This window comes from Exophiala spinifera (genome assembly GCF_000836115.1).
Source record: "Exophiala spinifera strain CBS 89968 unplaced genomic scaffold supercont1.1, whole genome shotgun sequence".
Classification (NCBI taxonomy): Eukaryota; Fungi; Ascomycota; class Eurotiomycetes; order Chaetothyriales; family Herpotrichiellaceae; genus Exophiala; species Exophiala spinifera.
The window spans coordinates 1,093,976-1,117,085 of NW_015622513.1; the positions used below are offsets into that span (position 1 = coordinate 1,093,976).

The window sequence follows — 23,110 nt, forward strand, 5'->3', positions numbered from 1 at the left end:
AAGCCTAGTAAAAACCCTTCCCCCTGCGATGTCTTCCGACTTCATTGGTGTAAATTGTGCTTCGGTTAAGTATTGATTCTCGCCTTGAACCAAGACATGTACCGACCTGAGGATTAGCATGCGCATGCCCTGCACGAGTGTGCGATGCACATCGATTTGGACAAGCTGGCGTTAACGTACCTAGTATCTAAAGTATCTAAACACAAATAAGAACTTTGGTGGTGCTGAGGAGCCTGTCGCCCTCCAAACGCGTGGAATTCTAGGCAAGTTTGCCGACGCGTCGCGTAAAGTGCTTGCATCTCAGACGACAATGTTAAGACGGAGACACACCTGTCAACATCCCGTCCTGCCTCTGACGAGCACAATGTCTCCTTCATCGATTTAGTGACCGACTAAAGGCAACATAGATACACAATGGAGGAATACGAAGCCTCTCCTCGATCCTCGAAGCGGCGACGAACTGGGACGTATGCTACCAGAAGAACGACTCTCGATACTTCAATTCCGCGCGACTCGACAACTCACCGGAGCCAGAGTAGCAAGCAAAATGGTGTCGTCTCGGACAACGATGAATCAGCACCATCTAGTACCGAACAGGAAGATGCTAGACCTTTAGAGCCCCCCGAAGATAGTACTCAATTGGTAGAGACAACGTCGCGCCGCAGCAGTACTCGGAAACGAAAGCCCACCGAACGCGCCGCCCAAGCTGAGGAGGACGCCACTCCTACTCGCATACAGAAGCCTATCAGAAGGAATGTGAAAAAAGGAGAAGACGGTTCTCTTGGAAAACCTACAAAACCTGCAGGAAACACTGTCTCAGGACAGGCCCACCAGAATGAACAAGACGATATTGAACCACCAGAACGCTCTGGTCGAAAAGCTTCTTCAAGGGCCCTTTCATCTGATACAACCCGGATAGAGAAGCGGTCGACCAACACATCGGCTTCAAAGGGCAAAGCCTCCAAGTCCGCGGTTGGTAGGATCGAAAGTGACTTGCAGTCGCAGCAACCAAAAAGTATTCTGACTCCAACCCGGCGTGGACATACGACAAAGAGCGGCCCGCGAAAATCGGTAGTCTTTGATGCAGACGAACGGCAAATTGAGGCACAGCTTGGTTTCAGGGACATCAACAACTCGGCCAAGTCGCAAGAAACAAACAAGACCCGACAGGCATCAGAGAACACTGCCGATGCCCATCAGAGTACACCGAGTAGAAACAGACATGCACCAGGCGATACCGAGCTGCCTCAGTCGGCTTCAGACGATGACTTGGATGTGCCGGACATTCAAACAGTCCCTGACGTGGACGAGATACTCTTACTAAATACTGCAGGCGCGGATATACACGGTGACAAGCAAACACTACTACACCAGCGGGATAATGAGCACGTTGCCACGATCAAGGGCGAGATATTACGCCGTATAACCAACAAGTCCCTTCCACCTATATGCCACCTCCACACTCAATATAGCACCCTCCACTCCTTGCTCTTCGCAACCATAACCGCCGGCGAATCCAACTCACTACTTCTGCTCGGATCTCGAGGCAGCGGCAAGTCCCTGCTCGTGTCACACGCCCTGGCCGATCTAACTCGGTCTTACGCCGACGACTTCCATGTCGTCAAGCTAGACGGCTTCTTCCAGACAGACGACAAGCTCGCTCTGCGCGAGATATGGCGCCAACTTGGCCGCGAGATGGCCGTGCCAGAAGAGGAGGCAGGCGAAGTATCGAGTTACGCCGACACCATGGCAAGTCTGCTTAGCTTGCTCTCTCATCCTGAAGAGCTTGCCGAGCCTGATCTGGACACCATGGACATGGACATAGATAACAACCACGGAGGCGACAATGGAGATCTCAAGACAACAAAGAGCATCATCTTCATCATGGACGAATTTGACCTTTTCACGACACACCCGAGACAGACGCTGCTGTACAACCTGTTTGACATTGCGCAGGCAAAGAAAGCCCCCATCGCGGTAATCGGATGCTCGACACGGATGGACGTCGTCGACTGTCTTGAGAAGCGAGTCAAGAGTCGCTTCAGCCATCGCTGGCTCCACGTGCCCAGCGCGAAGAGCCTTCCCGCGTTCGAGGAGACCGTGTCGAGTATTCTGTCGATGCGTGTTGACGGCAAGGAGGCCCTGGGTGTCAGTAAAGACGAACTCGAGTGGAGGGAGAGATGGAATCACGCCATGAAGGTGAGCTATGCCCGGGAAAGGATTGAGCAGGGTGAAGCACTTGAACGGCTCTTACCCACAACTCAAGAAAGACAGATCTTCTTTTCTTACTGTGACTAACACTTACATTTCAACGCCAGACCACACTCCTCCCGTCGTCTACTATCCAAGCACTTCTGAAAAAGACCTACTATAGCACAAAGTCTCTCCCGGATGTTCTTGCGGCACTGTATATCCCCGTGGCCACTCTTTCAGTCCCGATCGCTGATGACGACGACGACGACGACAACAACAACAATAACAATAACAATAACAACAACACCAACGACGTCGCCGTTAACGTCACCTCCATGATCGACGCTGTGTCGACGGCAGCACCATCTCTTCTAATGCTGCTTCCGCAGCTCCCGACTCTTCATCTTTCTCTACTCATTGCTGCTGCTCGTCTGGAGACTGTCCACAATCTGCTCGCCGTCAACTTTGCTCTCGCTTACACTCATTACACTGAACTTCTTGCTCGGGCAAAGTTGCAGCGGTCGTCGCTGTCAGTTATGAATAGGGGTGGCTCGACGCTGACCGGTGCCGGTCTACGACAGTGGAGCAAAGCAACGGCGCGAGGGGCGTGGGAAGACCTTGCGCAGTGGGAGGTCATCGTGCCAGCCTCGGGAGCGGGTGCCGGAGGCACAGGCAGGTCGGGTGACGATGGACTTGTGGCTGGTGAGGGTGTAGGCACGAAAATCTTTAGAGTCGATGTAACTTTGGATGAAATAGCCTGGGCTGTCAAAGAAAGAGCTGGTGGGACTGGTGTTGGTGATGTCCTGGTAAAATGGTGCAGCGATGTCTAGGCGTTCAAATATATGGGATGCTACGCCTGGAAATAGTGGCCTTTGGCTCTGTCTGGGAATGATTGTGTCCCTGAACAACGCCCTGATGGCCCCCAGAATTGACAATTGAGAGCTGCACACTTCAAATTTGTGCGCGTACGATCAATGCCGTGACTGAAGAAGAAACACTATTGTCCACGTCAGTCGGCAATTAATTCCATAGGCCCGAGTCCCGAGCCGGTTGGGTGTTTTCCTCATCGTGTATGCAAAGCAATTGGAGCGTCCTCTATGCCATGTAGGTGCAGATCACTATGCCACGTTCCTCGAATGACATCCTTTGGAGTTGAGAAATCCAGCTGTCTTTCTGGGTTTGGAAGACCTCACGAACCAATGGTTCGGTGTCTTGACCAGCATCGAAATCAGAACGCGCGGCGAAGGGGCTAGCTGCGAGTCCAGATCCAAACATCAACCATGCATCCCGCGCTTCACAAGGGCCAAGGTTCTGCTTCTGCCAACTTGCAAATTCCAAGGGTTGCGTGCTGGAAGTGCGGATATGTTGAAGAAATCAAAGTGATTGGCACCAACGAACAATGAAATCAAGCCAGTTATGTTCGTTGGCCCACTCCTCGAGCATGATAAACGTGTGTCCGACTTGCACTCGTCTTCTGGCCCGGGCTTCGTCAGCACCAGCGCACCCCTAACGCAGTGAAGGATGGCGTGCCGTGTCAGATTGGGAAGATATCGTACCCGAAACATGCGCCTTGGGCTCTTTGAGATGGCAAAGGGCCACTCCAAGTGCACGAAGCGGTCAACATTCACATCCTCTCCTGCACACTAGCAGTGGCACAAGGGCTGCATGCATTAGTATGCGTGGTATGCGCTGGTGCAGATGATGTTGAGCACACTCGGCACTCGATCGAGGCGGTCTGAGTCGAGTGTAAATTGCTGTCTCTCCTCACAAACAGCCTGTGCCATGCATTCTGGAACCAGGAAGCAACCAATTTCAAGAATGTCTCATACAGAACGTAGACGAGTCGTAGACAAAAAAAAGAGCGTCAGCAGGACACTCACCGCAACAAAATTGCTCTCGCCTTTGCTCGGAGTTTTGATTTGTCCCGCCAATTTCATCCTTTACCCATACCCAAGCATTTTGTCTGAACAAAGTCTAGTCCATTTAGTATTTGTGGCCTCGGATCACAGCTGAATGGATGCGTGTGAAATATGCAACGCATTTTGTGGCCATTGAGCGTCGAGGCTAAAGTATTAGGCATCTTCAGCGAGCATGCCTCAGATGCTTAAGCGCCGTGAGCAATGAGTGCGGAGGAGAGCAGCGAGCAATGTATTTGGTCAGCCACATTCAGACGTCCTCGTCTCTCATAGGGTCAATTCCAGTGACTCGCATATCATGCGGGCCGACTGCACTTGAGGATGTGGTCTTTGCAGTCGCAGGAGTTGAAAGGACCACGTTGGGCACATGGATTCGTCAGGTCCAGGTACGTGGGCAAGGCCATCTGCTGGATTGTCAGTCCACCTAGGGGTCTCACCACTAAGTGGCTTGCTTCGGCGCATCTGTCTCCAAGGACTTAACCGGTGTAAGCAATGCCAGTTGAGCACCAGCCTAGTGCGTGCTAGAGGGTAGCGCTTGCTGTATAACGGTACGATAGGAGGACGGCCGGCGTGTTGGAGGAGGATTGAGAGTTTGGTGGGAGGAGTTGGCGAGGAAGCTCTTAAGCTGGCGATGGTGCAGGAAGGAAGGGGAAATGCCAACATATGTGTCTCCTTTCACCAGGCTTGTAGCAGGATAACGCCTAGAAAGGCTCTCTCTTTTTCCTCGTCATCACCTCTTGACGCCAGATCTGCCGATGGTGCGGTTGTTCTTTTCCGATTCGAAAACACATACCTTACCCTGACTAGTGCGTGAAGCTCACGGTGTGGCCCAGACTGACTTATCAGTAGTGTCCCCCTTAACGCAGCCCCTGGACTGCAACTCTATTTCGTCCTCACTTTTTCCACCTCAATCCTTCATCTCTTCCTCTTGCCGCCGTGTCCTTAACATCTTTTTCTGGCTGGCTCCGGCTCGGTCTGCCTTGGTACCTTGACGTCGACATTGCTTCTTTCTTGCCCGGGTGCATTCTCAGCCGATAAAGGTCTCCGACAGGACAATTGCAATTCCGTCCCCGAATACAGGCAGCTCGTGCCATATCAAACGTGGGGAAACGGTGAGGTAATAGTGCTCTCATGAATCATGGCCTGACGTTGGCTGTTGTACCACGACGAGCCTTTTGTCTATCATATCAGCGTCGTGTGGTGTCGTCAAAGCACTATCACATCTCTGGGGTTTCAAAAACGCGTCCGCCGACCACAAAGACGTCACTAAAAGTTAGGGCCTGAACAATAACTTTTGAGCCATCAAGGACCTGTTTCTCAGAGAGGTACAATGCAGACAGGTTGTCTGGTAAGCCGTCAATTGTTGGAAGTGAACACGCAAGAGCCCACCACAGTGCCGCAGCAGTGCAGACACCTCGCGGACTGCGATCCACGATGGGCCTATTTAACGAGCATAGGGATATTTCCCCCTCGACATCAACACAATATGCGCAATTTTTGTTCTCATCTGGCACACCAATGCCTCAGCAGGGCAAGCCTTGTCCGCGTTGTCGGTGCTCATGTGACCACAGCCCGCACAGCAGAGCCGCAATGCCAAACAGTCACCTATAGCTACCCAACAGTACAGATCTACAGCTGGCTGAATTTCTCAGCGGGCAAATCCTAGAGGCTGACAATAATGCCTAGGTTCGCGGATGACCACTTTCAGCACCTCCGCTGAACAACGCAGCAAAGCAGCTGATAACTTGCATCAGCATGATAGCCCATGCAGTCCAAGGCTTCTCGCAAATACTGCTTGCGTGCATTCGGCAGGGACGATATGGAGAGGCCAATTTCTAGCCGACATCCGCAGCCAATGCTGGAGACGTGTCCGGGGACTGATCGTGTCACATCACTCGAACCATGCCCATCATCGAGTCCAATTCGCCAACTTGATCTGCAAAGTCAACCCGGCCGAGCGCTATGGACGCATTCATGTTGAAATTGAACCATGGCTTCTGGCCGATGGAGCCTATGCAGCTTCTGATGCAGAGTTTTTGCGAAGGTCAAACGACTATTGCACAGACTCATCGACTTGACAGGGTGTGGGTGGCCAGCGTTTTCAACAGGACCGCTGAGAGAAACGCCCCAAGCTGGTGGCTATAAGTATCGACTCCCCCTCCAGCCCATTCTTCGACCTTTCTGATTCTTTATATTCCCACTGCAAAATCTCCACCCGTGGTTGCTACGCAAACTGACAACAATTTCCTGGGGGCACCCAAGAACATCTTGGTCATTGCCGATATGGATCAAGGAATTACTCGAACAGCTATAGGTACGCAGGACAAGACGTCATGCACTACACCTACACTATGTCATCTCATCGTGCGGTCAAAGTTACTGACCATGATCTCTAGCGGTTGAGGCCCCGAGCCCCAACAATATCTCGTACGATCATGGAGGTATCAACAGCGTTGGGGAGATTCAAGGTATGACAGAGATGAATATCTTGTCGGTGTTAAGTTTGCCTGACTTATCCCAGGGTGTCGCGAGACCTATGGTGTAACGAAGGCGCCCAAACCCTTGCTTTGTATGCGAGGTAGCCGTAGCGTCAACGTTATGAAGGATGTCGGAAAACCGCCTCCAACACGGCCACCTCCTAAACCGCAAGAGCCGAGGCCTATGCCGGGCCTCTCGTGAGGGAGGCATCGTCATAGGCGCTTCGATGCAGTGTTGAGCAATTTGAGGCATTGCCAGATTCACCAGAGAATGCCAGTCAAGCTGCATGTTGCTACAGGATCTTGTTTGGGGCATGAGCTATGAGCTTTCTTTTCAGACCTAGTCGATCCTTCGTTTCCGCGGCGCCAGAATCTCTTCTTATAGTTCTAACTCACAGAATGAAATGAGAATCGCTCCTTGAGAATGCGATGTGCTGTCTTCGCTCATATCACTTCTGATCGTCAAAGCCTCGTTCGGGTATCAATGAGTGAGCGACCAGAAGTTAGACAATAGTTCGATCTCGTTCTCTTGCTATTCGCCTTGGTCGCGCCGAGCCTGTGGTCCACTTGCAGTTCGACAGGCTGTTCCTCGAAGTTCGAGAGCACGTCGAATCAGGGACTAGTCGGTTCACTCCAGAAAGGCTGCGTGGTTGGTGCAAAGTGGCACCAACAAAGTCAATTGCAACACACAGATGCATCAGTTAGCGTCAAGGTTCGGAGTAGAGCAGCACTTGAGGACCAGGATGCGTGGAAACAAGATCTGTCTCTGGCCGAGGTCGTTGTTGTGCTTCGTTTGCGCCCAGTCAGCTATTTGACATTGGGCCTCCCTCGCTTAGCGAGAATCCCCCTGGGTTCTCATCTTTTCGAAATGAGCCTCGAAAACACGGTTCTTTCTCCAGCCGAAGACTTCGCAGGACAGTCCCCCTGGCCACAAATCAGGCCACTCACTCACGGTCACGATGTGAAAATCGCTAGGACAACACAGGCAAGCGCCATACTCCTTCGTACGCAGAACATCAAGGCGATCCAGTCTTGACGTCGAGACTCTATTGCCAATCGGTCGTAGACTCCATGATTCTCGCGGGCTTGCGCCGCCACTCGCGGGATCGGGATACCCGACACAAATGAGATTTGTCTCATGGAACGAGTGGCCGTTATGGGTAAACGGTGCTCTATTGCATCGGGGAACGAAAATGCCATGACCCACGAACGCCAGCCAGGATGAATGCAATCAGCTAAAAGCCGGGGTTGTAAGATCACATCACTGGTGAAGGAGAGATTTTTCAGGCAGGCGAGTGGATGCCTCGATTGCTGGGCAGTCATGCTTCACAAGTCAGCCACTCACGCGCCACTCGATGCACGTCGAACGCCAGTTGGCAAGCTGGCTGGCGTTGTCCATGCAGCCTGCAAACACGGAGCTTCGTCTCGAACGGGTCGTTGGCGAAGGAGCGGAGAGCAGAGAGACGAAGCCGGCCTGTCATGCACACCGCACCGCATGCCATGTACATAGGAGCCGGGCAGACCGTGGTTGGGGTCCCTGAGAAATTTACCTGGGCAGGGAGAGGAGGTTCTCAACCAAGTTCCTGATTGTAGGTGCTCGTAACTCTGTTCAGTAATTAGCCCCTATCTATGCTCGGAGAGGGCGAATGAGACAGCGCCTAAGAACAGCCAGGTCAGGCCTGTGCCAGCGTATCAACTGTTGGAGAGCACGGAGTACCGTACCTGTAGACTATATGTACACTCGAGAGTACCTGATATCTCACCGGGAGACTCCGTCTTGTGAGTCCGTACTTGACTGGCTGTTCTCTACATGCCGTGCCCTGAAGGCCCCAATTGTAGGCTCTTGTGATAATGTGCACAAGAACAAGCTTAGGCTTCCATCTACTTGAAGGACCTAACGATTGGCGGTTACTTAGGCGGTCTTAGGCTTGCTAGAGGCCGCCTTTTGGGGGCATCCCAGGTCTCTGTCAGTGATCAACTACCTTAACCAGTTGGTTAACTACTAACTAGTTCTCTCCCTGTGGAGTGGAAGTCCTTTGTGCCCCTGCTAACTAGTAAACTTCTTCCGCTCCTCCTCCACGTCGGCGATCCGTCTCCGAACAGCACAGCGAGAACCAACCTCATCTCCTCGTTCTCTCCCGTTTCCCCATTCATGCTGTTCGGATTGCCCTTGTTGTCTGGTGTCTCCAGGATGCCAACGCGTGAGTTGTTCTGTCCCTTCTTCCCTCTTCACGATCGCTCTCGCTTCGTTCCTGATCTTCAGGCTGACCTTTGCCGCCTTTAAGTAGACTCTTTACCGGCGTATGCAGGGCAGTCCGCTCTTTACGCCTCTCCCCAGCCTCTCATTCGATACACACCTCCTGTGCCTACCGGAGGGCTGTAGCTGTTGCACAGCAGTAGTAGAGGTGAGCAGTTCCACCGAATGGGAAGTCTTGACTTCTTCTGCCTCCATTACATTTACGTTTTACTTTCCATCCTCAACGATTTCTCGATTTCTCGGTTTTCCCTATGTTTGTTTTTTAAGATCCTCGTCTGCCCCTGCTTTGCCCCTCTTCAACTCGCTTCCGGCTTGCGACTTGCTCCTCGTGCATATGCAATTCGTGACCGTTCCTCTTTCCGTCGAGGATAGAACAGGTCAGAAACACCATCAATATCCTGGGCCAGGTTGCGATCCTGCCTACATCTATTTGGTCCTTTCCTCTCTTCCTAGCTCTTATCGAGCCTACCACCCACGCCCGCGTTTATCAATCGATGCTCAGCAACTCCCTGGGTAGTTCTCCCCGGCTCCGATGAGGGCAGACTTTGAGATACGACAGTGGCTTCCCGCATATCAGAAGCTGCATGATTCGTTTGCTTGGATGTGTAGCTACGCTTTCTACATTATCTCCCACCCAGAAAGTGTGGGATTGACGAGGAGGCCTGCAGAGATTTCCAGCACATGTTCTTGCTCCAATATCGAGGTACAAACTCAAGAAGTGTCGATGTTTCGAAAGCCCGCCAGCGACTGTCTAGGCATGCACGAAAGCCTCTGTCAACTATGTCGAGCTCCAGATCCCTGTATCATCCAAAAGATGCGTGGGACTACTGGAGGGAAACAATCGATCATATGTACCTGCACGAGAACAAGACATGCGGAGATATTAGGGCCTACCTCATTTCAAACGACTTCTCATGCAGTGAAAGGCAGATTAAGAACCGGCTCAGAGAATGGAAATATGAGAGCAAAAAAACCCCGTCTCAACATTACCTGGCAATGCTGTCATATGCAAACTCTGAGCGAGTTGATGGCTACAAAATCAAGTTCGACGTACCAAAGCGGGACGGTCGGGTTTATTTCAGCCTCAAAAAGATCAAGAAGGAATGTGACAGGGTGAAGAAAAAGTATGAAAATGCTCATGTCGAGTTTTCACTCCCATCATACGAAGTCGCCGAGCGAATTTTATGGGATGCCGATATTCGCATCAGTCGGCATTTAGCTGAACCGGACGATCTGACTCGATCAAAATCTTATCCAGAGATACCGGGTGAGCCGGACGGCCATGGATGTTATGCTCCTGGAAGACCATTCGCAAACTACACGGATTGGACTGCCTCGATTGACAATGATAGCCAAGTTAGTCAGGGAGAACTGGACGAAGAATATAACTTCGCCCGTCTGGAAACTAACTGGGCGAGCCATTCTCTCTTGGGGAACCAAATTTCGACCGTGCAAATTGATCACCCGAACATTATTACCTTGAATGGCGAGCCCTTAGCCTGTTCTTCGCCCACGTCAGTGGTTATGAAGGACTTCCACGACTCCCAATGGAGCACATGCGAAGATAATGATCCGTCCTGGAAACTGAATAATCTCAGTGCTCAAACAATATCCGTGATATGCGCTGAACGCTCGGCAGCTTTAAGTCACGCCGTGCCAACGCTAACTCATTGTTCCGATCAATTGAGGTTCCTCCTCGCTATACTGGATACACGGATCCTGTTGCCCAGAATTCGAGCTTATCTGCGCATGGAAGAATCGGTGAACAGTTTCCTTAATTCCGAAACTCTGAGTATCCTTATGGAGGAAGGATACTACAGCAATTCAGATTCAGGCGAATGTTCAACTTCCTTAGAGGAAGAGTTCCTCGGTCACAGGATCGATGTTGATAGGCTAGATATTTCAAACCTCTCGCCGCCCCTCAAAGCCTTGGTCAAGGGAATCAAGGCAAAAAATGACGAAGCCGGGGTCATCAGACTACGCTACGGCCTTTGTGAACTCAGTGACTGGATCCTTCCTGGCCTTGTCTGGATGCACTTGGTTCTTGAGTCAGATGGCCGAGACGCAGAGCTGAAAAATTTCCTCTCTATCGGTTACACTATACTTGAGCAAGCGGAGCACCTGGAAGACCACACTGCCTTTGCCGTGCCATTTCGATACATTTTTGCTGAGTTTACGAGGAATTCTGGCGACACCGCTAAATGGGGTCAACGGCTACGGGGAGCACACGCTCGGATCACAAGTAGATGGGGGATCGACCATCCGAACTCCCTGGCCATTGCAACATACATGGCGTGGAACGATCTCCATCACGGACGGCTCGAAAGCGCTATACAGTTGTTGACAGCGTATGTTGACATCTGCGAGCGACGCTTGGGACCTCACAGTATCCTTACCGTTGCTGGCTGGGCCTTGATGTCGCGGGCTCTCGATGAACATGGTAATCTGGTCGGTGCCTGTGCGAGTGTTGCAAAAGTCGTGGAACGATTTGACAGCGATCGCTCTGACCTAGGAAAGTACCGATTGATGATGATGCACAGATTTGGAGAACTGTTGCTGAGAACCGATCAGTTGGAGGCCGCAGAAACGTATCTCCTGGAGGCCTTGGGTGGTCGTCTCCAAGTGTGCGGTCTTGAATCTGGCGAGGTGTGGTCGACCATCCGCGCGCTGGATGCCGTTTTCCTCCGGTCTGGACGTATTCAGCAAGCCCAAGAATTTGTCGAGTATTTCACTAATCTTTTCAACTGGGAACAGAGGCGCGAGTGGGCTAAAGAGAACAATGTCGAACTCCCTTTCCCTTTCCCTCCGTCCTGGTTGCCAGATCAGATAATTGTCGATATCATTAAGATGCGTCCAAAAAAAAGATCTACCCGACCATAACATCAATTCAGATCTGGTCCGACACACGACAATGACCAAAGAAAACCCGGTGGCATCTTTTTATTTTTGAGAGCGGAGGGTCTATTATTTTTCTGGCTTGGAGGGATTTGTAATGGAGTGGTTTGTTTTGTTTCGGACAAAGAGTAGCGCGGAAACGGAGGTCCAGAAAATGATCTCGTTGGTTTGTCGAGACATTTTGTCCTTTTTTGGTTGGAATCTAGACCCTGTACTTGTTTTCTACAAGATGAGAAGGAGAGTGAAAACCATGTTGACTAAAGTCGAGTAAGTAACCTGTACATCGAAGAAGATGGACCAAACGAAAAGCAAAGCATCGAGTTCTATTTTTCGGTGAGAGAGATGCATTGAATCTTGAAGCGCCACCCCCTGTAGGGCAAGACTTGGACTTGGCCATGACTGTGAAGGGAGGTAGGTCACCTGTACCTAGGTACCTAGATAGGTGCCTCGTACTACATTACATATGTGTATCTGTACACATGTGTACGTTCTGGGATGTTGTATACGCAAGTCTTTGAGGAGAGTCTTTGGGCGTCTCTGTCGTTGTGCACTTTTTGTGATTGTACAAAGGTCCTCCTTGGACCGTGTGAGTGTGTAGTGTTCCTTTCTACTATATGTACAGACTCGTCCTCCTCCTTGAAACAGAGACAGAGAGAGAGAGAGAGAGAGAGAGAGAGAGAGAGAGAAATAAGGCAAATACCTCCCAAACTCCAACCACGACCGCAATATATATCGATACATCTATTTCCTCATGGACAGTTTTGAATCCGTCCCCCCAACGAAGAAAAATGACAAGATGGCAGTCAAGGCCGAGAGGGCGGCGACGACGAGGTTCATGTTCCCGTAGCCGATGGCATCCCTCAGGCCGCCGCTGAGGACGGGGCCTATGGTCAAGCCGGCGCTGAAGACCAGGGAGTTGAAGGCGTACAGCTGGGCGTAGGGCCCGTTCTCGCCAAAGAAGCCCGGGTTGGCTTTGTCGTAGCGTCGGACGACGTCGCTCGCCTCGACGATGCTGGGCGACCCGATGACCGCGAGGCCCACGCCGTTGAGGGCGAGCAGGCCGCAGAACAGGACGACGTCGGTCTCGGCGGTGGGCGTGAGCCGCGCGGGAGGGAGGCGGAGCAGCACCAGCGTCGGCACCAGGAAGCCGAACCCGGCGACCGCCGCGGGTTTCGTGCCGTACCGGTCCACGCACCAGCCCGCCGCGGGGCCCAGGACGAGGTACGGCACGTCGAGGGCGACGAAGAGGAGGCCCGACTGCAGCGAGTCGAACGAGAAGAGGGACTGCGCTTCGGTCGGGATCGTGGCGTCAAACGTCGCGAGGAGCACCGCTTGCACGAACGCCAACAGGAGCGCGACGAGGAGGCGGCAGTCCGTGAGACAGTACAGGATGGGCAGAGTGCGGATCAGCCTGTTTTGACCGGCGGGGATGGCGTGGCGAGCATCGTTTCTTTCGTTGTCGCCGTTGTCTGCGCCGTCCGTGGCTTTCGGCAACAGGAGATCGTATTCGGTGCGCGGTCTTGATGTGTCGTTGCGGTTCCCGTCCTCGTGGTGGTCGTCGTCCCGGTTGGCGTCTACACGGTGCCGCTGTACAGTCTCTCCTTCGTGATTTTGCTCGGTGTCTTGGTCTTGGTCTTCGTTTCGACTGCTATATTCGCGAGGGTTCTTGGGGCCAGAGAACGATCCGTCGTATTTTGCTGCTACTTTTTTCTCAATCACTAATATCCTAAGGATAAAGTCGACGGCCAATAGAGCGCATCCGAGGCCAAAGACTCCGGCGTACCCCGTCTTGCGGTAGAGGACACCGCCTAGCACTGGAGCCATGAGCTCGCCGACCGATATGAATGAAAAGATCTGTTGATCGTCAGTGGGTGCGAGGGAGAAACGAGAACTTGCAAGGCGTTGATAGTTGGGCAGGCAGGAAGTATAGGTGCCTAGTATCTCAGACGTACTGTGCCAATCACTTTGCCTAGATTCTCGGGACCGACGGTATCGAGGACCATGGCCAGACCTACTGTCCATACGACAGCGGCACTGGTCCCCTGGAGCAGTCTTGCCATGACGAGCATGGGAATATTCTTGCCAAATGCCAGCATGAGAGTTGCGGCTAAGAGGGCTGCCAGGCCACATAGGAAGGGTAGTTGTCTGGCACCTGTTCTGTCTGCGATGATGCCGACTGGTATGGAACACTGGACATTGTTAGACGGTCACCTTGCACCTCAGTACACTAACGAGACGAGCAGCTTACAATAACACTAGCACCGGCATATGCAGCCAACAGTCCAGAGACATACGATTGTATCTTATCCTCGGGGAGAGCAACACGGTCCCTGAGCATAAACGGGAGGATTGGAACCACAAGCCCGTACAAAAAGAGGTCGGTGAACAGTCCAACTGCCACTGTAGAGATGATGAAAAGAGTGGACGCACGCCACCGCAGTCCTAGAGGCACTGCTTTCTTAGATGACGGCATGTCTCCCGGGACACTGCGATGCGAGCAGGACTGTACAGATATTCGGCTAAGGGGCCATGGATTGTGCTGATAGTGCTCAAGGTCGGGGAAAAAAGGACATTTGCGATGCCATTGCTAATTCTTTTTCATTTTTGGTTTGATAGTCTCGTCGTCGCTGCAGATCGAGGTGTGTAGTTGACGTGGTGACGTCATTTCAAACCCGCTTTTTGTTCTTGTACTTCGCATCCATCTTCCAGTTCTCAGTAATTGTCGCAGACATAAAGAGTCGACATCAGTTGTTGAATGATATGTCGTTAATGGTTCAAGATCTAGACTTCTGTCGAGTCTCGAGCATGGTTCTCAAGGGGTTCGATAGATTGCATCCGCCATCTTCGTCACTTGAATCATCTCCTCCACATCGTGGATTCGGACAATTTCAGCACCGCCTTCAATACTCGCAGTCACGGCCGCTGCTGTGCCGTAGCTTCGTTTTGAGGCTTGTTGAACTCCGGTAATCTTGCCCACGAAGCCTTTTCTGCTTGGACCCATGAGCCACGGATAATTCCCGAGATCCCGCAACTGTTCTGTGTTCTCTCGAAGATCCCTTAACCGGCGTAGGAGCTCTAGGTTCTGAGACTGGTTCTTCGCAAACCCAAGTCCTGGATCCAGGATGATGCGCCATGGCAGAATGCCTGCAGTCTTAGCGGCTCTGACACGCTCGCTGAGTTCTTTAGCTACTCCGTTGACCACACCATCGGGATAATCGGTTAGCTTGGTCATTGTATGTGGATTTCCTCGCATGTGCATCAAAATGATTGTCTTCCCGAGTTTTGCAACTGTAGGGAGCATTTCTTCGTCCAGCACCCCGGACGAGATGTCGTTGATGATGTCAGCTCCTGCATGGATGGTCTCACGCGCGACTGAGGAGTGAAAAGTGTCAATACTGATGGCGATATCTTCGGCTTCTTTCATCTCCCTAATAGCTTTGACGATAGGCAGAACTCGGCTAAGCTCTTCTTCGGCGCTGAGAAAGTCTGCATTTGGCCGTGTGCTTTGTCCTCCGATATCGATGATCTGGACTCCCGCAGCAATGAATCTCTTGACTGTCGACTTGATAGAGTCCCGATCCTTGGGACTATGTACCCCACCATCTGAGAAAGAATCTGGGGTGAGGTTTAGGATGGCCATGATATGGGTTTTGCGGCTTGGGTCATGAGTGCGAAGTAACGGCATTCGGGAATTGAGCACAGTGACTGGAGACATCGTCTTGTCCTTTGTCGCTAGAGAACTAAGATGCTGCGCGATCGTGCTGCTACTACCTCTGGAAGAAAAGCTAGGCGGCACGTGTTCCTCCGGAAGAATACTTCGCCAATCAGTTCCATTGCTGGACTATACAAAACTCAAGCTAGGGTGATGTGGTACTTACTCGGCTAGCGGCCTCAGAACAAACTCTCTCTCCAGCATCGATTTATGAGGGACTTCAAGTCGGGGGTGTTTGATGCGTTCGGAGTTGTAGAGTATGATATCAAGATCAATCGTCCTGGGCCCCTTGTCGATAATTCGTTTTCTACCTAGATCGTTTTCGATGCTCTGCAGAACGTCCAACAATGGTATCGGCTCGAGAGATGTCTCGATCTGACAGACGCCGTTGAAGAATGGATCTTGGTCATCATAGTACATCGGCTTGGTCTCGTATAAAGAGCTCGTCTTGACGACACTTAGGCCCCTTTGCTTCATCTCGGCCAGAGCAGCTTCGATGTTTGCGACCCGGTCGCCCATGTTACTACCAAAGGCGACTGCTGCTCTGTTCAGAGCCCTGGTAGGCGACTGTGTCCGCTTCATAGGGGTAGATGAAAACTGTCGCCAGCTAGAAATCGTAGGACGTCGATGACCTGGCGGCGGAGATTTTGGCCTCTTCAAAGATGCTCTTTGACTATTCCGTCGGGTGCTAAGGCGTGAGAGCGATCCATAGCTAGCTGTAATATACCTGCATTGTGCGCAGGATATAGCACTATACTTGGGAGTAATGTATCCGGATGTATGTCCAGCGAGATGCGGCAAGGTCATCAGGGCGCATTAGATGGTAAGCCTGACACAGATAAGTATCCAAGAACAGAAGAAATCAACAAGTACACCCAGCCCACACCACTAGGTTGTTATCGTGGAAGATATAGTATGAGTTTTTCACAGATACTGTAGCTGAACGAGCACATGTCATCCCTGAAGTAAAATTTTAGCGCAGAGCAAAAAATGAAAACTCGCTGAAAAAGGCATCGTTGCCGACGCTGAGTCTCTAAGTCTTGAAGCGACCAGATGCTTCCCCAACGCAGCCTCAAGAGCGGTCTTACTCCCATGCAGAGACAGAGGCAACATGGCTAATGGGAGTCTTTGCATTCCCTCTGGAAACATCCCGGCAATCGCAATTCTCCTCTCCTAAGACTTAGCTGTATGTACTCCTGTACTCTGTACCGGACGTTGCCATTGTCCCACCCCAGGTTAGTGGATCTGGGGACTGACTGCACCTTATTGACTCCGTGTGCCAGTGCCGCACCAGCCACGGTATTCGGGGTAACGCGAGATAGGCTGCGTCTGACGATGATCCCCTAGTGGCACAATGGAATTCAGAACGCGCAGACAGGTCTCGTCAGACAGAATAAATTTCGATCCAGTTGCCTCGGTACTTTGCTCGTTTCCGCCCACGACCCTCATGCTCATGCGCAGGCCGTCGGTAATGGTGATTACTTTCTACATGAACTTCCTCCCTTCTCTCTCCTCTTTTGTCTTCTACAAGTGATCATCCTCTTCGTTCCCTCTGGCTGTCTTTTTGTCAACCTCAAAACCTCTCGATTGTCCCTTTATCGAACCCCGGTGCCCGCGGACTACCACGAATTACACACTCCCTAGATCAATCCCAAATCAACATCTCAAGATGGCATCTCCTCAAAAGCTCAGAACCACGGCCACCGATCTGCTCAACATCAAGCACCCAGTCCTGCTTGCGGGCATGAACGTGGCCGCCGGTCCCAGGCTGGCCGCTGCAGTCACTAACGCCGGCGGTCTGGGTGTCATTGGCGGTGTAAGATCATCATCACAAAGATGGAAAAGAATCACAAGCTCATACCAGATACCAGGTCGGATATACCCCTGACATGCTCCGAGAACAAATTGCCGAATTGAAGGAATACCTCAATGACAAGAACGCTCCTTTCGGTGTTGATCTACTCCTGCCGCAAGTAGGCGGTAGCGCGAGAAAGACAAAGTGAGAAAGCATACACTATACGTATACATATATCCAGGGGAACTAACGCGTGACCAGCTACGATTACACAAAGGGCAAACTGGGTGAATTGGTCGATATCATCATTGACTCGGGTGCCAAACTATTCGGTATGCGTTCCAGGACCTTTGCCCATGCACTTAGCTAACACGCGACCACAGTTTCTGCCGTTGGTGTACCGCCCAAGGCAGTTGTCGACAAGCTCCATCAGAATGGTATCCTATATATGGTTTGTCTAACCCCCTATGCCCCCCTCACCCAGGATTCAAGAGTGCTAACTGCATCTGTAGAACATGATCGGCCACGTCAAGCACGTTAAGAAGTGTCTCGAACTTGGAGCCGACTTGATTTGCGCCCAGGGAGGTGAAGGTGGTGGCCACACGGTATGTCTCGAACAATTTTTCTCTCTCCTGTCCTGTGGACATTCCAATAGCTAACCCTTGTACAAAGGGCGATATCCCCACGAGCATTCTTATCCCCGCTGTCGCAAAGCTTTGCGCAGAGGCACCACCATCCAAATTCACCGGCAAGCCCGTCCAACTGATCGCTGCCGGTGGGATGTTCAACGGCCAATCCCTGGCCAGCGCCTTGATGCTGGGCGCTTCCGCCGTCTGGGTCGGCACCCGTTTCGTCCTCTCCGAGGAAGCTGGCGCTCCCAAGGCTCATCAAGAAGCCGTCCGAACCGCCGGCTTCGACGACAATGTCCGCACCATCATTTTCACCGGACGACCTCTGCGCGTCCGCATCAACGACTACATCAAGAACTGGGAGGAGAACAGACAGGAAGAGATTAAGACCCTCACCGGAAAGGGTGTCATTCCGGTAATAAAAACGCCCCTTGTGCCAGATACGTGAATCAGACGCTAACATGTGTACTCCTAGGTCGAGCACGATTTCGAAGAGAAGGGAGACGACCTGACCGACGAGGATATGGAGAATGCTCGACCTTTCCTCATGGGTAAGGCCGCTGCCGTGGTCAATGAGAAGAAGTCGGCACGGGAAATTGTTGATGAGTTTGTCAATGATGCTGTCAAGTGCTTGCAAAACGGTAGCTCCCTGATCATATCTCAAAGCAAGCTGTAGATAGAGAGCGGCAGTTATGTACTGTACGTTGTAGTGGCTGAATGTGAGCAACGATGTCTAAACGAAAACTGAACTAAAATTTTTGACCATAGTCCTTCACCGTTCTCGTGCTGGTAGTATGATGAAACAATTCGTCTCGCTCGCACACGAGACAAAGACAAAATCTACACAGGAAAACTGCGCTCTAACTCTTCAACAATGTCCCTGTGTGAAGGATCTCATCTGCTCCAAAGCAGTGCTGTGTCCTTGAATTATGTCCAAGACGGCTGCGGATAATTCAGTCAGAATACAATGTGTTGTCAAGTTGTCGTTGCCAGCTCATGCATATTCGGCTCTGACCTTTCCGTACTCCACGTTGTTATACCACAGGGACCACTCGGTGTGCGCAGAGAAAAAAGTCGCCTTGATCTCATAGTCCAGCTTGTAATATCGACGATTGTCTGCACCTCTCTCGATGGGGATCACAGAGGTAGAAATTGTGGAAAGATCAGCATGGAGATCGACAAAGTCCCCGACGTCTGGAGGGAGTTAGCATTCAAGTCTTTTTTTTTTGGAATTGAGGTGGCATTAAGACACACCACTAGTCTGATGCATCGGAGCAGGAAGACCTTCAGAGGAAGCGAAAGCGCGGATTGTAAGCTTAACCACACCAAACGCGCCTTCTCGGAACGCTTGTGTTCGGTAGAAGGATGCCGTGACAGGTTCACTATCCTTGAGTCGATCGCCCTGATGCAGTGTGACTCTCAGGTCGTGCAGAGTTGGGACACATTACTTACCTGCTTTATAAACCAGTTCATGACTCTAGCTCGATATTGCCCGGTGAAAGGGTCCCAGTATCTAGTTCTGTTAGATTTATCAAAGAGTCTTGAACATAACCTACCTCGATGATTCTTGGTGGACCTTTGAATTGAAGATAAGGCCAGAGCAAACGCCATACGCCTTGCGAGCGACGCGAGATGCTATGGTGATTCTTGAAGTATCGGGCTGAATATCGCTGAGAGATTTTATCAGCGCACCTCTGACGACAGCAGTCCACCCAGTTGCAGGCACCAGAATTTCAACTGTTTCTGGTACTACTGCCTTAATGCAATTTCGAAGATACGGTGACTGACCAAAGCCTCCAACCAACAGTATTGCCTTGGCTTGGTTCACCTGCCTCAATTGTGCCATGAGGAGGGTGAGGATGGTCGACATCACTGGCTCGAACATTGATTTGACTTTCTCTGCCGGGATAGTGAGACGTTGACGCCTGATGCCATTCTCTTGATCGTCAACTAGACCTCGGACTCGGAGTGTCATTGCGGTTTCTCCGTTGAATCTACGCTTCGAATGTGTTTCAAAGTCTTGCATAGCTTCATCAAGAGTGTCCTCATCATAACCTTCCACGTTTTTGAGATGCTTTTCCAGAAATTGAGCCATGATACGGTTGAGAAATGTCGAGCCGCATGCATAGCCATCGCCAGAGACTGCTTCACTGATCTCGACCTTTGGATGCAGAGCAATAATTTTGTAGGCGATCAAGTCGACTGTGCCGCCGCCAGCGTCACAAACGACAAACGTGTCACCGACTTGGAATTTGTGTGGATCCATTGTATCAATCGCGTAGATAATCGCAGCGTCTGGTTCGGAGATGATGCGGACCTCGTCGCCCATACCGGCATTCTTTGCACACTGTTGAGTACGAGCTTTGGCTGCATCATCCCAGATGGCTGGCACTGTAATCGTGTAGCAAATTGGCGTTGTATCGATCACACCCTTCCCAAGCTTTAGTGTCAGGAGTTTCTCAACGTGCCTGCGGATACAAATCAGATAAGTGGTGGCCAGTTCGACTGGACTGTGATGCGGATCGGAAGCCGGTGGAAGAGCTTTCGCACTTGGATAGGCTATAGACAAGTGTGATACTGCCTGCTGCTGCTGTTGCTTAGGGTCGATGCCTAGCTTGAACCACTGGTATCGCTGCTCATCCTCGTCAATTTGAAAGCCCCATTTTGGACAGTCACCACTGAACGCGAGCTCCGTAGGGACTTTGTCGCTGGTACAGCCCCCCTCGCCTTCAGCGTTTGGCCACTCGACAATGATGGTCTGTACTTCTGGCTGCTGATCCTCAGCATTGCTCATCCGCGCCGATATGACAACTTACTCGTGCTGTTTGAGCCCAAGCCACGCCAGAAAATGTCGTGCCGTAGTCTATCGCGACCACAAGGTAGCGTTAACATCCCTCAGACATACTGCTCGTAGTTTTGAGACCCATCTGTACTCCAAATTCCTAGCTGAAATTCTAGTAAGGCAGGCAAAGGGAGAATGAAACAAAGCGTGCTGTGGAATAAAAAGGTTGGCGCAGATACAAGTGAGACCGAATTGACGATACTGCGGAAGGACAGAGCAGTATGTTGCCTCCAGCGACGGCAGTGAAGGGGTGAAAGTTTTGAGTGAAGTTTACCTTGGGTTAAGGTGCCTTGCTTCGTTCATTACAAGTATCACTTCTCCTTAATCTGTCCACGCAAAATTGCCCACCCTTCCAGAAATTTGCCTTGACCATAACACCTGAAGGAAGCCACGATACGTGACTGACGTTCGTTCTCTCAGCCAAGATGCCATTTGGAGACGTGGTTTTGAAGACTCTCGGGGTTAGTCCTCGCCAGGCCAACACGAATGACATCGGCAGTCATAGACCGCGCAATACACAACGGAGAGATCGCATTCCCGAACCACGGGATGCGCCTTATAGACCCCAAGCTTCAGGTCTGCGGCCCCGACATAAGCCTGGCGGCTATACCAGTACCTACACTGGGAGCGGTGGCAGTGACCAGGTAGCTGCCAGAAGCCAGATAAATGTAGGAGAGAAACAATACTGTGGATCTGGATCTGACGAAAGCAGGGCAACTGCGCCAGAGTCGTTAGTGTCGAGTTGAATGTGAGAAAAACTGCCAACGAAGGACAAGCTGACGCCCAGCATGAGCAGCTCCTCAAGATGAGCCCTGCAAGAATGGATCCTGGAGCACGATCAAGTAACAATTTGGAATTGGACGAGCAAAGAAGTTCAGAAGACTTTGGTTCGATGCTGATCCGAGTCGCCGACAAGCAGAGTACCACATCTTCTCCACGATCTCAACGGGAAAAGGATCTCAACATTCGACTCAGCAATAAGCTAGCCAATAAGGGTTATCAGTTGGAAATCGAGAAGAGTAAGTATGACAAAACATATCAAAAGCTGCGAGCAGCCCAACTCGAGCTGGCGCGATCTCAAGAAACAATTCTCGCATTGAACAGAAGTCTGGAAGATTGCAAAGAGCGCATTTTCGCAATACAACCAGCACAAGGAATGTCAGATAACCAAATTCTTGATTTGTACGAATCAATGTACGAGGACATCGAGGAATGGGCGGATTTGTACTGTGGTGACGTGAATAATACGATCGTTTCCATGGCCATGGCCCAGATGGACGATCAAGAAAACACCTGGGTCTGGAAACTCTTCAGTTACGAAGAATTAGAGTGCACCAATGACAACATGTCCATCGACAAGTCAATGCTTGCGTCCTTTGTGTTCCGAATTTTACACGACAAAGTTTTGAAGGAAAGCTGTCCGATGGTGCGGCTAGATGCAGCGAGCAAGTCAACCCTCAAGTCTCTCAGCGACTCGATCGCCCGACTGCAACCAGCGAAAGGTGAGGCTCCAACACGTATCATTCCGGCCCCGCTAACAATAGCCAGATAGAGAAAGTTGCCAGATGTGGAAAATGGACATGCATCGTGCATTGAGAGCTTCCGAGAGATTGAAGGACGTGGAGAGCGCTGGTGTCAAGCAAGTCACTCGCTTGATTCTAGAATGCTTGGAGTTTGTTGTACCGGCAGCACATCAGGATGTGGAAATGGAGGATGAGTTGCACAAGATTGTCTCCATGGCTGCAGATCTCGCGAAGAACATTCGGATCAACATGGCAGAGTATGCTTTCGACTTTCCTCTAGATGCGGAGTGCGGCGCGGAGGAGAGAGTCATGATGGCCGACGACATGAAAAACTACTCAATCATCGACAGCAATACTGGGTTTCCTCTGAGAGCTTCCAGCAAGGTGATCGCTGACCAGGGCGGCAGGGTTGGAGAGAAGTTGAGCTTGATATTTCCAGGTCTTGTTCGACGGGATACTCAACAGGACAAGCGGATCGAGTTGTGCAAGCCAGTCATCGTTGTCAAATTTGACCACACGATTCCGCGCGGTGGGAAGCCCAAAGCTTTTGTCTGAGAAGTACAATACAAGCCAGCTTGAGGCACGGCAGTTTCTTGAACAGCGTTGGCAAATCAGGGGAGAGAAGGAGAAATAACACCGATTGCCTGTTTGCCTGGAGCTAGAAGCTAGACGTTGACCAGCTGAACAAGATAGTTAGATGGAGGTTCAGGGGGCAGCATCTGACGGCAATGCAAAGTGCTTCAAGGGGTCGAAGGAGACACACCTGCCTGCAGCAGGGAGAGAATCTGCGAGTAGCAAGAAAGTCGAGATGTCTCAATAAATTTGCCAGACAATTCTTTGATCGTAAATAGTTCCAGAGTCAAATATCTTC

General features: G+C 51.3%; 7 protein-coding genes across 7 annotated transcripts; 4 read left to right on the plus strand and 3 right to left on the minus strand.

The window, feature by feature from the left end:
- Positions 1 to 414: 414 nt before the first annotated feature.
- Positions 415 to 3,023, plus strand: PV08_00415 (uncharacterized protein; the record flags this gene model as incomplete). The annotated part of the gene is made up of 2 exons (XM_016374780.1): positions 415 to 2,199; positions 2,319 to 3,023. The coding sequence occupies 2 exons, from the start codon at positions 415 to 417 to the stop codon at positions 3,021 to 3,023; spliced, it is 2,490 nt and encodes an 829-aa protein (XP_016240056.1).
- A 6,600-nt stretch (positions 3,024 to 9,623) lies between these two features.
- Positions 9,624 to 11,723, plus strand: PV08_00416 (uncharacterized protein; the record flags this gene model as incomplete). The annotated part of the gene is made up of 1 exon (XM_016374781.1): positions 9,624 to 11,723. The coding sequence occupies one exon, from the start codon at positions 9,624 to 9,626 to the stop codon at positions 11,721 to 11,723; it is 2,100 nt and encodes a 699-aa protein (XP_016240057.1).
- Positions 11,724 to 12,479: 756 nt separating this feature from the next.
- Positions 12,480 to 14,211, minus strand: PV08_00417 (uncharacterized protein; the record flags this gene model as incomplete). The annotated part of the gene is made up of 3 exons (XM_016374782.1): positions 12,480 to 13,592; positions 13,691 to 13,927; positions 13,987 to 14,211. The coding sequence occupies 3 exons, from the start codon at positions 14,209 to 14,211 to the stop codon at positions 12,480 to 12,482; spliced, it is 1,575 nt and encodes a 524-aa protein (XP_016240058.1).
- A 339-nt stretch (positions 14,212 to 14,550) lies between these two features.
- PV08_00418 (dihydropteroate synthase) lies at positions 14,551 to 16,032 on the minus strand (the record flags this gene model as incomplete). Its single annotated transcript, XM_016374783.1, has 2 exons — positions 14,551 to 15,553; positions 15,617 to 16,032. The coding sequence occupies 2 exons, from the start codon at positions 16,030 to 16,032 to the stop codon at positions 14,551 to 14,553; spliced, it is 1,419 nt and encodes a 472-aa protein (XP_016240059.1).
- A 1,087-nt stretch (positions 16,033 to 17,119) lies between these two features.
- Positions 17,120 to 18,550, plus strand: PV08_00419 (uncharacterized protein; the record flags this gene model as incomplete). The annotated part of the gene is made up of 7 exons (XM_016374784.1): positions 17,120 to 17,266; positions 17,322 to 17,449; positions 17,507 to 17,577; positions 17,629 to 17,696; positions 17,758 to 17,850; positions 17,918 to 18,289; positions 18,350 to 18,550. The coding sequence occupies 7 exons, from the start codon at positions 17,120 to 17,122 to the stop codon at positions 18,548 to 18,550; spliced, it is 1,080 nt and encodes a 359-aa protein (XP_016240060.1).
- A 318-nt stretch (positions 18,551 to 18,868) lies between these two features.
- PV08_00420 (uncharacterized protein) lies at positions 18,869 to 20,668 on the minus strand (the record flags this gene model as incomplete). The annotated part of the gene is made up of 4 exons (XM_016374785.1): positions 18,869 to 19,068; positions 19,129 to 19,276; positions 19,327 to 19,387; positions 19,431 to 20,668. The coding sequence occupies 4 exons, from the start codon at positions 20,666 to 20,668 to the stop codon at positions 18,869 to 18,871; spliced, it is 1,647 nt and encodes a 548-aa protein (XP_016240061.1).
- A 473-nt stretch (positions 20,669 to 21,141) lies between these two features.
- PV08_00421 (uncharacterized protein) lies at positions 21,142 to 22,794 on the plus strand (the record flags this gene model as incomplete). The annotated part of the gene is made up of 3 exons (XM_016374786.1): positions 21,142 to 21,384; positions 21,429 to 22,218; positions 22,265 to 22,794. 3 exons carry the CDS (start codon positions 21,142 to 21,144, stop codon positions 22,792 to 22,794), a joined length of 1,563 nt encoding a protein of 520 aa, XP_016240062.1.
- Positions 22,795 to 23,110: the final 316 nt, after the last annotated feature.